Source organism: Vipera ursinii (genome assembly GCF_947247035.1).
Source record: "Vipera ursinii genome assembly, chromosome: 5".
Lineage (NCBI taxonomy): Eukaryota > Metazoa > Chordata > Lepidosauria > Squamata > Viperidae > Vipera > Vipera ursinii.
In genome coordinates this window covers 36,150,830-36,167,000 of record NC_139518.1, presented here as the reverse complement: position 1 = coordinate 36,167,000, position 16,171 = coordinate 36,150,830, and the positions used below count along the sequence as shown (strand labels likewise).

The window sequence follows — 16,171 nt, the reverse complement described above, 5'->3', positions numbered from 1 at the left end:
TTCAGATCATAAGAATAAGAACCAGAATACCCCACAATTGTGTCACCATCAATGATCTGATAGTGGATTATAGAACGTAAAGAATCTGCAACATAGTGAACAAACAAACAAGTTTGCATTAGCATGAACTATGTCATATGGACATACCTGGGGTGTTAGTTAAAACATTCCTTCTCTCCCACCCCTTCCAAACAAGGTAACAACTGAAGCTTTGATTATACCTACCATCCCCATATTCCCAGCATGATTTTGGAAAATAAAACATGTCAGCAGATAGAACCTCTGTTGGCTTTTTGACAAATGGAATAGTAATGTCATGGTTCCGATAGATGAAACTGTTTAAAAGAACTTCAAAGCAAAAAAATTCTTCCTTAAAGATACATTAGGAAACAAAATATTGGCACATACATAGGTATACCCAAGACTAAAATCCCCTCTCCCTGGTTACAAAGTTACTACTGCATTTCCCACCCCAAATTGCTGTCATAAATCACATTCACCAATTGTTGCAAAACGCAGGCTCTCCTCCCAGCTCTCCAGGCCACCAAAATGTTTTCAGCACTAACCTTGATTCTCACACATATGAATTGTTTTGGCTAACTGAGAACTGCACATCCACCCACTCTCCTTCCTTCATCTAAAATCTCTAAACTAAAATGTGACAATGAAGACAAACTGAAAATGGCTTCAGTTTGTCACAGCACTGACAAGTAAAAGTAAAAAAGCAGCCAGGATTATATGTAGAAGGTAATTAAACACACACACAAAATGGAATTTATTGATTCTATTGCTTGCAACCAAGTCTGGCCAACTTTGTAGTTGAGTTCATGCTCTTGCATGTTGTGAAGCACTTCTTTGAATGCTGTGCACAATCTTATGCTTAAAATCAATTATTCATCACCATCTCTCATATTCTAACCCTAACCTTTTTTCTGATCATCTTCTTAAAATGGAAAAATCCTACTTTTTTCTTGAAGATAGCTAATGATCTCTATGGTACCACTTATTGGCTAAAACATCACAATGAAGCCCTACATCTGCACCAATAGATGGCTAAGTATTTGAAGATTAGTCTAAATATAGCTTGTGCCACTATGACATACTTGTACATTATTCTATTTGGACTAATTTACTTTGCATCATTTTCTTCAATCAAGAGACTGAAATCTGCAATTGTTATACCCAATTTCCCCAATATTTTTTTCTATGCAAATACTTCAAGATGGCTTCTAGCTATACCTATTAATGAAGAGCCTGTTAGCACCAAAGTGGATTATATTTTGGTGAATTATATCATTCCTACTAACAGCCACTCCCCCTGAATTGTTAAGGCAATCTTCTTTAGTTCTGGTCAAAGCAGCTTCCAAGTCTGCAAGCCAAGCAAGCATCATACTGCCAAAAATCTGTCATTTTGTAATCAAATTTCAGCAGTGTAGTCTTGAGACACCAAGTGTTACAATTGGCATGCTGATGTAACACATCCTCATTGGGTGTTCATCCTTATTTTAGATCAAGTATATCACTAATGATTCTTAGAATTAATAGATTGAGAAACATTTTCTTGACTGATTTGAAACTTATTGTCATATATTGTTTTTCCCATTTAAGCACATACCTGGAATTGACTCCTGAAGAAGAAAAACCCTGATAAGGTAGAATATCCCTTATTTCAAAGTACCGAAGATGAAAAACCCAAAATCAGAGGATGTGCAATTGCCTATTTACCAAGGGAAAAATATACAGAGGTATGGAATTTGCTATTGTTGTTGTTGTTTTTATTGTTATTGTACAGCATTACTTTCTTACAAGCTTAGTTCCTAGCTGAGATCTAAAATGGAATTGTAGAGCCATACAAGAGTTTCTGATTTATTTTACTCTGAGTTTATGGCAATGTTTTTATTGATTCCATCTGTGCTTTTTTTTAAAAAAAAAAAGCTTTCATCGTGGATGAAAGATATGTTAGACACCAAGACTTAAAGCTGCTATGCTGTTTTCATTTTCTTTCTATTGATCTAATTATTTCTTTCAATAGGACACTTTAAAGGTTCCAAAGCAAAAACTGAACTTGAAGAAAATAAGTGATTCGAGTTTCTGGCTCACCATTCTTTAGTGGTTGAGGATGTCATTTCAAGTTAGCCGAAACTGACTACTTAATTCAGTACAAATCTTTTAAAAGATTTTAAAAATGGGTTTATACCCAGGCTCATAATCTTCAAATTATAATTAATGCAATCCATATTTTTTTAAAAAAAAATAAAGGAAATGAAATGAATACAATGAATGTTCCTAACTGAAATTGTTGGGGTGTTGAGGGGGTATTCCACTGTAGTTAATCCTGCCATCTCAGGTAGGACTTCAGCTAGAACCCTTTTGCAGCTGGGCAAAGAACCTCTTGTCCACGGCTTCCCCCTGCTGATCCAGCAGGAGGCAAAGCTCCAGCAAGTCTTCCAAGTGTGCCCCTAGATAACCACTGCCACAAAGCTGCATTGGCTGCCAATTGATCCCCAAGTGCAATTCAAGGTGCTGGTTATTATTTCTAAATCACTTTATGGCAGTAGGACAGGATATCTGAGAGGCTGCTTATCTCCAATGGGTTCTGTCCATTCAGTACACTCTACCAGAGTGAATGTACTCCAAATCCCCTCCATTAAACATGGCCCTCTTATGGGACGTAAGAAGCATGCCCTCTCTGCTGTGCCCCCCTTATCTTCTGGAACAGCATGTTCCCAGAGATAAGGATAGTGCCCTAGGGCTCTTTTGGGATTCCAGGGAGCTTTGAAAACCTGGCTTTAGTCCCAACTCTGGGACTGATGTTTTTTAGTTGTTTAATGGCCCCTATTTTGTTTTGTCATTTTTGCTATTCATTAGATTATTTTAGTGTGGACTGTCTGTGTGATTCAATGTTTTCAGTTGTTTTTATGCTTTCCCTAATTAGGTATGCTGTCCAGAGTCCACTGAGGTTGGACAGGCAATAATTGTAAACAAAAAAAACCAAAAACAAATAATTTGCAGAGCTTCTCCATCAGGAAAGCACAACCCTATCCAGAGACAACATAGGGAATGTGGAAGATTAATATGCATCTATATATTTATACAAACAATAAAGGGAGTCCATGAAGTCTAAATTTGTAGAAGACAGCACTCTCTTTCCTGCACCACCCATATTTCTTTTGGCTTCTACATGCTGAAATGAGATATTTATTCATGTTTGCCAGAATGCAAAAATATCACCTACGAGATCTCGGAAGCATATAAAGCACTGCTTCTGATTCTGTGCAGAGCATTACTCATTGTCAGGTGAATAATATATACACCATAGTTCTCAGTTGAATAAAATTTGGAGAAAGAGCTAGAGAGGCAACCAGTATGTTAAAAAATCAAAGGTAGGTACAAGTGCACACAATCTCTTGATACTTTAGCCCTTGTTTATTAGAAATGTCTAAAGAAGATTTTTATTATAGATGATCTGGCCAGCAGAGAACTTCTGGGAAATAATTATATGACATCTACAAAGATGTAACTAATTATATGAAACACAATTATGATATAATGAGGAGCTCCTTCACATTTAAGATCATATATTAGATTTGTGGTGTGGTAGCTTAGGAAAGCTGATGAGCCTGTAATGTACTCTTTCAGCATGATTTATGCCACAGACATGCTTTACAAAATTAGAGAGTCAGATTTCAATCTTCAGGGTATTGCTTAGTAATTTTGAATATACTGATTCTAAAAACCTTGAAAATAATAAGACTGCCTGCCACTTTCATTAGCTTTCTTCAGCTGTTTATTTGCTTATTTCTTAAGATAAGAAAGCAAAGCTCTGACTTCAGTATAAAAGGAGAGTATTTTGGAATTGATTATTTTTAGTTAAATTGATACTAGTATAAACAGATGTAACTTTTACAATTAATGCAAGCATAATGGTGAGTCTGAAGCTAATTTATTTACAGTACAAAATCTAATTTAGTATAAGATTATGATTTCTGACACATTGACTGCATTCATTGCAATATACTTACCTTGGTTACCAAACAAATCCTTTTTCTAGATTCAAATAATAGATAGGACATTAACTAACTTAAAAGGCTGGGTTTACAGGAGATGTTAAATTGGTAAAAGCCCTAAATGCTTATACCAACATATTGTGCAATTGTGATTGTCAAGCTTTCACTGAACTGAACACAGCTAGGATGTGCAGCATAACAAAGGTTGTACATCATCTGTACTCAGGCAAGGATCTCCTACTTAGCTGACTTCTTTACTATCTATACCTATAGTAACACTACCATCTCTATCCCTATACTTCCAGATACATTCATGGAAGTAGAAAATTACTATATATGTGATCTCATTATCTTAACCCCCATCATCCTACCTTTAATCTTATTTGTATATATTTAGATCTCATCAGGCTACAAATCATTCAGATCTCTTAAATATATCTCATGATTTCTGGATTCTATCTATACCCATATAGTTCTTGAACATTTCTGTGAAGATAGTCACCCTGTGGTGAAATAGATGGCAAACAAATCAAATAAATAAATAAATAAATAAATAAATAAATAAATAAATAAATAAATAAATAAATAAATAAATAAATAAATAAATGTTTTAGTACAGTATAACAAGGCATTGTTTGTCCAACATACTTTCAATAAACCATCTTTTCAGTTTTCCATAGAATAAAAGCAATTATTGGCTTTTTAGCTGGCAGAAAAGAACATAAATTGTGCTGTTCCCATGACTGAGTTCTCAAATGTTTTCAACTTTCAATTTACTCCTTTCTATTCAGATTTATTTGCAAACTTCATCAATGGTATGGGATTTAAAGTTATGGTAATACCTGAAAATATATGTTAGCTTTTCTAAAGCGAGCCTTTGCTACTTTCACAAGTGATAATCAGCACTGCTATACTTTAAACAAAGGTACACCCCCAGTTAAGAATACTGATAATTTTTCCAGAATAATATTCAAAAGGGATTAAATTATTGCAAATTAGGGATTAATGAATATGACATTTTTTTCTGTCTCCCATTTTTTCATTCTTTAGCTCATCTTATTTCTTCAGCTTAAATATTTCTATTAAAAATTTTCATTTCTGTATTTATTCTCCTGTTTTAAGTCAGATCTTATAGCTGTCGATTTTATAACAGCACTAAATGAATTTCAACACTGGAAGTTTTTAAGAGGAGACTGGGCAGCCATTTGCCTGAAATGGTATAGGGTTTCCTGCCTGGACTGGATGACCTCCAAGGTCCCTTCCAACTTACTATTATTATTATTATTATTATTGTTATTGTTATTTAATGTATAAGTAGGTTTTCCTTTCTTCTTTTTATCTCTATAGCTCTCTATTCGAATGAAGAGTTCTGGAGAACATCTGAAAGCTTGCACATTTTTGTGGGTAATGTTGCTTGTTCCTTTTCAATTACAGATTTTGGATTCAATTTCCAAATGTTTGTCCACATTATTGGGAAATCTAATTCTGAAAGGGAAGCCAAGTAAGACACAAACTAACTGTTAAATACTGGGTTCTTCGCTTCAATGACGAGACGTGCAAGTGAGTTCAGCAAAGATCATTGTTTATTGCTTGCAGGATCTGAACTGAGAAACAGGGCTGCAAATGCAGCAATTTATACCCTGGCCTCTAGGCGGTGGCCAATAGGTTTAAAGCAACCTATTGCCGCCCTAGAGGCAGCCAATGGCGGCACTGGAGACAGGTTGTCTGAGGAGTTGGGAGCCATTAGCCAGCTTCCCTGCTTAAGCAACCTTCCAGCAATTAACCCACGTGGTGTTCCCTTAACAAGACAAAGCCCAATACATTACACTAAAATTAACAGACAAAAATAAATGCTGAAGAAATGGCTTTTTCTTAATCTGTCATCCAAGAAAGTTCAGAAATACCTTGCTGATTCAACAATGACCTGAGGAGAGATCACATGTAGCAATATCCAACTGAAATAAGAATTTATATTAAATGCTATGGGTTAGACATATACAGTATGTAATAACTTATAAAGGAGAAAGACTATACTTAGCATGATTACACACAGAGTAAAAGAGAGTGAAATTAATTCTCTGAATAGGGGATCTAACATTTGAGAATCACGATGACCTCATTTCAAACAGAAGTTTTAGCACTCAATCATCATATGGCAAGCAATGGAAAGTACCACTGAGATCTTTGTGTTTTAAATAGCTCATTGATTTTAAACTGCATCCATCTGCAACACTATACTTGAATTATTTACAACAAACCAAGATGGATTCTTCAGTCAACGCTTATTTGGCTTTAAATATATTATTGCAAATCAGGACTGTTAATTCAACCTTATTTTATTTATTCCCTTATGTGTTGCAAAATTCTTTGTAGGTAAAAGTGAAAAGTTATAATACACAATTTAGAATTTAATTTGATGTTGTTTCTAGGTTCAGGGACCAGTTAAACCATTATATTAGTTGTTATTGCTAACAACTAATATAAAGAAGCATGATAATCTCTCTCTCTCTCTCTCTCTCTCTCTCTCTCTCTGTGTGTGTGTGTGTGTGTGCGTGTGTGTAAAGAGAACTATTTCATAAATCACATATCAACTTTTTTAGCTTGTCATGAAAACAAATATTCACATGTTGGCTAATGAATACTAATCAACTATAACATGCTTGAAAAAGTAGTCAATATGGTACTGACAAATCAATTTGTTTTAAAAAGGAATATTTAGTAATTAAATGTATTTATTATATGGGGCACCATCATTTTCTATGGGCTCATAACACCAATATGTAGCAGGAATGCTTATCATGGAATGAAACACAGTGTGACATATTACACAAATAATGAAAAATATCTGGTTTAGATCTTAATGTGGAGTCCTTGGTGCTCTCTGGGCCTGGCTCTTAGATTTTAATGTTTTGTTTTGCTTAGCTCTTTCATCTCTTATCCTTGTGGTTTTTTAGGATAAAAAATAATAGAAGCCACAAATTTGAGCTTCTTCATAGTGGTCAGTGCATAAATTCACATTAAAGTGATGTCCAATTATTATCTTGTTTAGAAAGTTCATTTTTCTCCATGTCTTAGGAGAAAATGTGCATGAGCACATCTCACACCATGTTATATGTAAATTTCCATGATGTGGGAAATTTAGAGATATATGGACATATCATAACTCATATACCAAGCCTGTACCCTTATAAATAAATAGAAGAAATGTAACCACTATTTATTTAATTAATTTCTACACCCCCAACCTCCCAGTATTTCTTTGTTTACAACAATTTAACCTCACTGAGTTCCATCCTTCCATGCATACACATTGATTCAGTGAATAATATAATCTTTTGAATAGGATTTAGAGCTTTTCAGACATAAAAAATAAGATTCTTGATTATTATTAATAGAGTCAAGATTAATATTAATTAGTACAAACTATTATATGATGGGACAAAACCAGCATCTAATGCATCTCCTGCATTAATACAATCACCACAGTTTTGACTGATAAGGAATGAGAAGACCTATTGCCAGGATCAATCAAGAAGTGGCACATGGTAATAAAACAGTTGATGATCAGCCTTCAAAGTGATCATCCAAGGAGTCCTTAAATGCTAAAATTCTTTTATTCAAGGCAACCAAATATGTGAATTGGCAAAGAAAATGTGATGCTCCTTAAAACTTAAAAGTAACACCAGCTGCCTGCAATTAGTGCAGGTGCGCATCCCACCAGGCTCAAGGTTGACTCAGCCTTCCATCCTTCCGAGGTAGGTAAAATGAGGACCCAGATTGTTGGGGGCAATAAGCTGACTTTGTAAAAATGCCGCTTGGGGGGGCCCAAAAGCCCTAATAAGCAGGTATATACATAGAATGAAGGCTATTGCTAAGCACATTGTGCTTTAGATTGTAAGCCGCCCTGAGTCTTCGGAGAAGGGCGGGATATAAATGGGATTTTTTTAAAAAAACTAGTTTTAAGTACAAAGTGAGCATGTCAGACTAACACTTGTTCATAGTTCCTTTCCAATGTGCAAGGGTTTAATACAGAATCCTAAAACTTACAAAAGAAAAAAAAATCACTGTGCAATTCAAAGTTTTAATGGCATATGAAATTCAAGTTCTCATAATGTAATTAATTAAATGTTGGCTTACATCTGACGGCACTTGTTTTCCAACAGCATAGTGAACTATAAAATATTCAGGAGAATGGACAACTGTAACCAGCCTCAGTGATACCAAAATAATAAAACATTTAACATCAAATAGATATAACTCTGTCATTTCATTATTAAATTGTGATGTTGCACAGAAGTATGTAAAAGATGGAATTTCTATTACATCACCACAAATGTTTCATTGCCTCCCTTTTCCCATCTCCCTGGCATTCAGGAAACATATCTCTCTGACTCATTTTTCCAATCATACTTTGTTGGAGAGATTCAATGTTGCAAGTCTATTCTCAAAAAACTAAGCTAAGATTATATTGTCCTTTTCCTTCCCCTTTGCCTTTGTTAAACCTACAGGACCACAAGTAATGAAGAAAAGAACAGAAAGCTGGGGAAATCTGAGGGCTCATTTGAAAACCTTTGATCATACTTGAAGGTCAGCTGTAAAGGAAAATCTGGATATGAAAGAGCACCATCAAAATTCAAAATGGGCCCAAATCTTACATGACTTCTTTACTGCTGGTTTTCTACTTCCTTGCAACTTGATAACTATAGTGAAATGAAGGTCTGAAATTGAGAGCAGAAAAAAAAATTGTCTGTGAAGGACTGACTCATTAGCTAATGAGCTGAAAACACATAGGGTGAATTTGATGATGGACCAAATATGGAGGTCATGACACCGAGATAATCTTTAACCACACACTAAAAGCAGACTGTCAGTATCAGCGGCACTTCTGCCACTGATATCTAAAGCATGACAACAACCAAAAGCAATATTTTATTAATTGATTTGTTTAGTATTTACTCTCACAGTGTTTGCTAAAATTGCAAATCAATTTATAAAACTGACCATTTTGCAGCAGTATTAAAGCCCACAAGTATGAAATGGACATTGATCCAAAAGTAACAATGTCAGTTTGCAGATGTATTAAGTACAGCTTTTTATATTAACCATTATATGTGACTGATAACTGTTAAATTTGTCCCATTTCACCCTAACGTGCAAAATTATTAAAATTATTTGTAGGATATAGTTTAAAATATGAAATCTTATAGTACTTTTTCTAACAAAATTTTTAAACCAACCTTCCTTAACAGCAGTCTGCTGCCAATTTTTCTTTTCTTCCAAAATTTGTCAGTATCTTAAGACTTTCACTTAATATTCTGATATATACACAACAAAATGCATTACTTTGAAAGACTAGAAGAGTCTTGCAAAATATCAGCCTATTGGCCAACCATATTTATATCTTACTAGATGGGAGATATCTATTTCAATGTTTATTTAAGGTGGAATTCTCAAAATGCAGAGCATGGAACTTATAGCAGCCTCAATAACAGAAGTCAAATTAAGCCAAGGTCAGGAACTGGAGAAAATGTCATTGTAAGAGAGAGAGAAAGAAAGAGAGAAAGAGAGGAAGGTAGGAAAGTAGGAAGGTAGGAAGGTAGGTAGGGAGGAAGGAAGAAAGAAAGAAAGAAAGAAAGAAAGAAAGAAAGAAAGAAAGAAAGAAAGAAAGAAAGAAAGAAAGAAAGGAGATACATATTAGCAATTGTTCAGGTTTTGAATTGGGCTAATTGGATATTCAGTCCAAGTATCAATGGTTCCACCAGCACAACATTTTTCCTCATGGAAAAGTGAAAGGGACTTATGTCAGCAGATCAACTTGAGGCATGCCACCTTTAATGTTTCATAATGATGTCACAAAACAATAAACCAAGCTAAATGCAGCGAAAATGATTTCAGAATGAAAAAAGAAATGAAAACCAAAGATTGGCTTGAGCAATAGAATGTGGATACAGTGTCATCGGAATAAGGGATTTAGACCACCTTTTGAAGCCTCAGCCAACCCAAGGAACAAATGACCCTTTGAGACTTTAAGAAGGCAAAGCTGAAATGCTGGCATGTTCTCACCTAAGGTGGACAAAGCAAGTTTATAATCATTTACAATACAATAATTTGGACAGCCATTTCTGGAAAGTGCTTGTAAATTCAAGCTACTTTGAAATGTCTAATGACCAATTTCGCTCAGTTAAGCAATAAAACTGCTTGACTGACCTCGGGGTCTGACAGGTTAATCTATTCTGACCTTTGCTTTATTCTATAATGATGCTGAAAGATCACTTGAATAATTCACTGTCAGTCAACAATGGCTCTGTATTTCCCCTTTGGCAAGCAGAGGAGTCAAATGTGACTCAATGCCAGATTTTCAGAACTATATGGGATACTACTAAGACTATTTTGTTCCAGGCAGTGAAATAAAACAAATTGCTTCTTCCACACCTCTTCATTCCAGCTCTCCTTCTTTACTGCTTGTAGTTTAGAATACCAAACAGCCAAAGCAATTTTCTACCATCCAAGAAACAATACATTTATAAAAGTGTGAAACCCTTAGGGACAAACAAGTGGAAAAAGCTGCATATGTTGTTTTGCTTTTGGGCTTGTATGCAAATTAGCTAAAATATGACCCCTGTTAATTAGAAATAGTATGTAGCTCTCCTTAATCTACAACACCTATTCTCTGTTCATACAGAAATTAATGACACCAGAATTTTATTCCATGTTTCTGTGAAATAGAAGACCAGTCCCACAAAACAAATATCTATCAAAGTCTAATGGGGACAGGAGATTGATTACATATCATCAAGTCAATGTTAATTCTTAAATGACAATATAGCTAGACCCTTAGCACACTGTTCTCTTGCAAAACAGGGGAACATAATTTGGAACATAATGTGCCCAGAATGTGATAATTTGAGCTTAATCATTTTCCCCTTGAAATAGAGCCCTAGAGTGATTTTTTTTAAAATTTCATTTTCTTGACCATGGCTGTCTTCTCCAACATCAAAATTCAAATCATAAATACTCTTCCTATCCTGCTTCTTCAAACTCTATCTTTCACTTCCCTAGACTATCACAGGGAGCATATTATCAAGGAACTGTTCTTTGTAGATATAGACATATCATGGTATCAGAATATCTTTTCTAAGGTCTTCATTGCTACCCCTAGTAGTCTGCAGGATATTTTGTGACTAGCTGTTCCTTTACTGTTGATAGTCAATCAAAAAAGCAGAAACTACCCACCACTTCAACATTTTTGTTGTCACTTCTAAACCTGATTGCTGTACCCATTGCCACTAATTTGCTCTTTTTTATATTTAATCCTGCCTTCTTCTGCTCTTGGCAATCAGTTTCCACATTCCCCCTAAGTGTGTCTGTGTATGCGTGTGTCCATTCTGCAGTTTTTCTACTTTTCTCTCAATGAAGTTCAACGCTTCAAAGTGATTCCTGAGTTCTTTTTAATGAAAATTGTGGATATAGGCTCAAGATTACATTGTGGTAACCAGTTAGCTTTTTTCCGTTTTCTTCTTTAGCTTGACTTGGAACTTGCACATGATCTTTTCATGTTGTTCCATATGTTTGCTGTTGTAAATGACTTCTTGTACCTTCTCATAGTATAATATAGTCAGTTTGATATCATTCAACCACGTCTTCTTCTGCATCAGTGGTTGAAACAGAAATTTGGATAACCATCATAATAAAGATGTGCCAGCAACATTTAATTGATATTATTCAATTGCAGACAGCATTGTACCAATGTACTGTCCTAGTCATATCCTTCCTCATGATGAAAATGTGCCGTTCCATTTTTGTTTTTCATGTCTTGAATAATAATCAGTGTATTTTGGACTGAACATGTCTGATTCCAGTTCATTGAAGCCTAAAATATCACTGTGTAGATTATTCATTTCATTTGCACTGTGCTGAATTTCCCTGTGTTCATGCTTCCTATGTTCCACCTTCCCTGTGGTTGCCTTTGCAGCTTGGGCTTTCTTTTCCTGCACAGCAACATCAGCAACTAGACATTAAGATTTTATTCTAGTACTATCATCCGTTCTTCCTCAGTATCATACTGAGTGCCATCATATCTGAAGGGCCCATCATTCCTCTATCAAAAGGACCTATCTATATTATTCATCATTTTAGATGGTCTACCTATGTGGTTTCTTTGATAAAATACAGAAGTGTTTAACATTGCCTTCTCCGAGACAGTATGAAATAATGACTTTGCCATTATCACTTACTGTAAGTGACCATTTACCTCCAACAACTTCATATATTGCTGCTGCCCATCATAGAAGCCTGCTTGCTTTAGCTGGATAGTCAGGTTGACCTTCATACCTTGACTGACCCTGTGGGAATATATAGACTTGGCGTGCACTGTCAGCATTTTTCACTTATCCCTCCCAGGAATATCCCCTTGCCACAATAAGGGAGCATAGAAGAACTGGGGGCAGGGAATGAAGGACACACTCTATAAATACAAGTAATATAATTTGTTGTATTCTTTTTTAAAAAAAATAAAGGGAGTTTTGTCACAGGCTCCTTTAAAATTGTACTTTATCATTAGGTAAAAAATGTACTTCATTTTAATGCTTTCATCAAACTATAATGCTAAAAGTATTAAAATGATAGCTAACGAAGCATTGCCTTATCCACCCATTCCTAAAAACACAGTTCTACATATATAACATTGCATATTTAAACAAGTCTTGTATGTTTAGAAATACATCTCTGAATACTGGGAACTGATGACAATGTTAGAGAACTGTTTCTTTTATATTATGTTTTTAGGTTTCCACCCTGATACTGCTCCAAAAATCTTTTAAAATTAGGCTTTCTCCCAAGCCTTGGGAAATGGTAGTTGTAGAGCCTTTGTTGTGCATTTGTAATATATGTAGTATATTTTGTCCAGACAATCATAATCACGTCTGTTTTTCTTATTTATTGTTTTAAAGGATAGGCCACCCATTGTCACTTTGGAGTCAGGCATCCTTTAAAATCAATAAGTCTGACTAGCATGACCATGTTGGAAGAAGAGATATAGCAAACATGATTTTAAATATTTAAATAAATGGAAAAAGTTATCATAATGTCACCATTCTTACCTTGAAAAGCTGTAATATGACCAACAATCATATATTTCAGTTCAAAATTTAGAGTCTGAGTGTTCTCTGTTCTCTCTCTTCTAACAGCTGCTTGATAATTTTCTTCCATTTTCTTAGTGCAGCACGTTGGTGATTTGTGTTGGCAAATCTGCAAACTGGAATCTGTACCAACAAAAAATAAAATGAAAATGTATTTAGTAACACCAGTAAAGACCAACATCTCTTATTAGCAAAGTAATATTGTGTTATCAAAGCATAAAGAATTCATACTCTATTCACTGCTTAAACATTGAATATCTAACCGCTGAGATTGCTGCATATGATGAAATGAATCTCTAATCTTTCAGGGGCTGGGAAAAATATTTGAGGGTACATGAACTGAGAAATACAACTGTATGTGTGTGTGTGTGACTTTTTTTACTCTTATTAGAGTGACACAGCCATCATAATGCAGCCAAGTTGTGCTAGTAATTGCAAATTGTTCATAAATACGTGGCCCAATTTTGTTCATTGGAGGTCTTAGCTCAGTATTTTAACACGTAGTATCATGTCCTGCTAGATTATGCTAACATGTAATATATAGCAGGAATCTTACAAACTTTATCCAGAGCACAACATCAAATTCTTTTTTCATTTAAGTTAAATTCTCCATAACTTAAATTATTGGTTTTGACATATATACAGTATGGCTGTTCTTTTTATTACAGAATTTTAAATCCATATGGTGGGCACTGAAATAAACAAAGAAGTATTAATGAATAGTACAAAACAGACTATGTAACCTTTTTTCATCCCAAGACTGTATATCATGAAGACGTGGAATTTCTGCAGGTGTTCCCACCTATGCATCTCACACTGGGTTTGATGAAAATATTTATCTTCAGGAAAACTATTAATCACTATACAAAAAAACAGAAGAAACCGTGACACAGAGACCCTAGCAGCAGTTGGTTGCTAAGATTCCTTGCCCCATTAATTTCTTGGACAAACACATAGAACGTTGAAGAGAATATCTGCAGACTAAGGCCTACATGTAGCAAAAAGATTGCTTCTAAATAGAATAGAATAAATCTTTTGTATGCCAAAGGCCACAATATAAAACAAAGAGTATTTAAAGACAAAACATAGAACAAGCCACATTCCTAGTTTAATTTCTTGAGGTCACCATAAGCATCATACTGTGAATATAAAAACTTTGGTTCTTCAGTACTAACTTTGGGAAATAATATTTCACTAATAAACTCCAATATAAGCTTTTTTGTACTCAGTCTGCTGTTGAAAATTAGTGCTCTCACAAAATTAGAGATGGGCAGCTATATGAATTTAATAAATAAAAATAAATGCATAAATTAGCAAAAATTTGAAAGAGACCACAATTTATACTGTGAAACTTAATGCACAGCATACCACCACAGATAGAATAGGTGCACAGGGAAAGAAGATGAGGAAAGAAGAAAATCCAGACAGCAGAATAACTGAATGGCACATTGCTTATTACCACTCAGAGGAATTCATACCAGATTTCAAGCTGCGGGCACATCTGTACACCAGCTTGCAAAGCTGCTGGGTCAATGCATTCAGTGACCCACCTTTCTGCAGATGCTGTCTTTGGAGTCAGATTAAACTATCCAAAGCAGCTAACTTGAATGAAGATCTTTTTTGTAATGGAAAGCTTCCCAAAGAAAGGCAAATCAGTTGGTTCTCTAAGATCTCTAAGATCTATATTCTCTAAGAATATATATTGGTACTGAAATTGGACAACCCAACTCTACTAGAAGTGGAAGTCAAAATCATTCAATATACACCTTGAATGAAAATAAATATTTAAATGCAAATATATTACATATCACTGTTTTATTAGAAATAACATCAAAATATACAAGAATGATTAGGATAAAAATGTTAAACTATATTTACAAAAGAAACTGGCTGGTGTCTAAATAATTAGTATAAACCAGAAAAGTGATGTAGATAACTTTTTCATTTTGGATTCACAAAAGATGTGTTAAAGTTTTGAAGGACTTTCTGAAAAGATACAAAGAGATAAGAAATCAAGACCTGGAACACTCTTGAAAGGGAATAAAGATCAAGATTATTTAAAAAGGAATACAAAGTTGGATTATTTGATCAAGGTTAAAATAGGCAGATTATGTGTCAGTTTTCTTTCTTATGTGTACATAAATGTCTTCAGGAGAATATAAATCATTTTACAGCATATGTGGTAGTGTTACCACACCACTCAAATAACTGCTATTCCCTTATATCGATTTATGGACATTAAAGAGACATAGAGACATTATTTATTTTGAATATATACTTTCACATGCTTGTTTTTGTATTCTTTTATTAAATCTAGATTTTATTGAGATGATATTTTATAACCTATGACAGTTATTTTTTGAATAGCAGCTTGACTGGAGGAAAGGTGAATTACCGTAGTAACTGATTCAAACAAATGTTCGCTAACTTGCTCTTAGTCTAATGCACTTCTCTTGATAGCTGCCATTATTATTTCCTGAAACAATGTGCATGAATGCAGCATCTAGGCCAAGAAAGAGCAGAGATTTTGTTTTCTGAATCATTCTGTGGTGGTGGATGACACTCACTGATAAGAGACCCAGCTACTAGAATAATAATTTTAAAAAAGCTTTTAATTCTTCCCAACCGTTCCTCCAGAATTTCTATGGAAAACATGCGTAGCATTAATCTTAAGTGATGAACAAAAATGCCCACTCGAGGCCTTCCCAATACATTCTGGGGGCTCTGCTGATTATTGTATGTTGGACATAAAAATGTGAAATGAGTATTAAATGCATTAACGTGAATATTTTTAGAATCTTCCTGATTAATTTTAAACTGTATTAAAAGAATAATCTTTTGGTTTTCAAGAGTGTACAATTAGAGGAAGGCAGTCTAAATCTCCACTTGTGCAAGGTTGCAGAGCTTAGTCCCATAGGATAGAGAAGCCCAAGGAAAGTGGAGAGGCGGGATGGGGGAGAGATTCAGAAAGTGTAGTAAATATATTGGATTTTTTTTATTTTTTAGAGAAGAAAATGATCAGAATAC

At 34.6% G+C, this 16,171-nt stretch overlaps 1 protein-coding gene across 1 annotated transcript in view; it reads right to left on the bottom strand.

Moving 5' to 3' along the window:
• The window catches only part of LOC310641754 (glypican-5-like), a 342,245-nt gene that overhangs the window by 298,664 nt on the left and 27,410 nt on the right, over positions 1-16,171 (bottom strand). Inside the window, exon 2 of the mRNA XM_083364996.1 lies at positions 13,106-13,267. Within this exon, the coding sequence (XP_083221122.1) occupies positions 13,106-13,267 (162 nt within the window). The remainder of the gene's footprint in view (positions 1-13,105; positions 13,268-16,171) is intronic.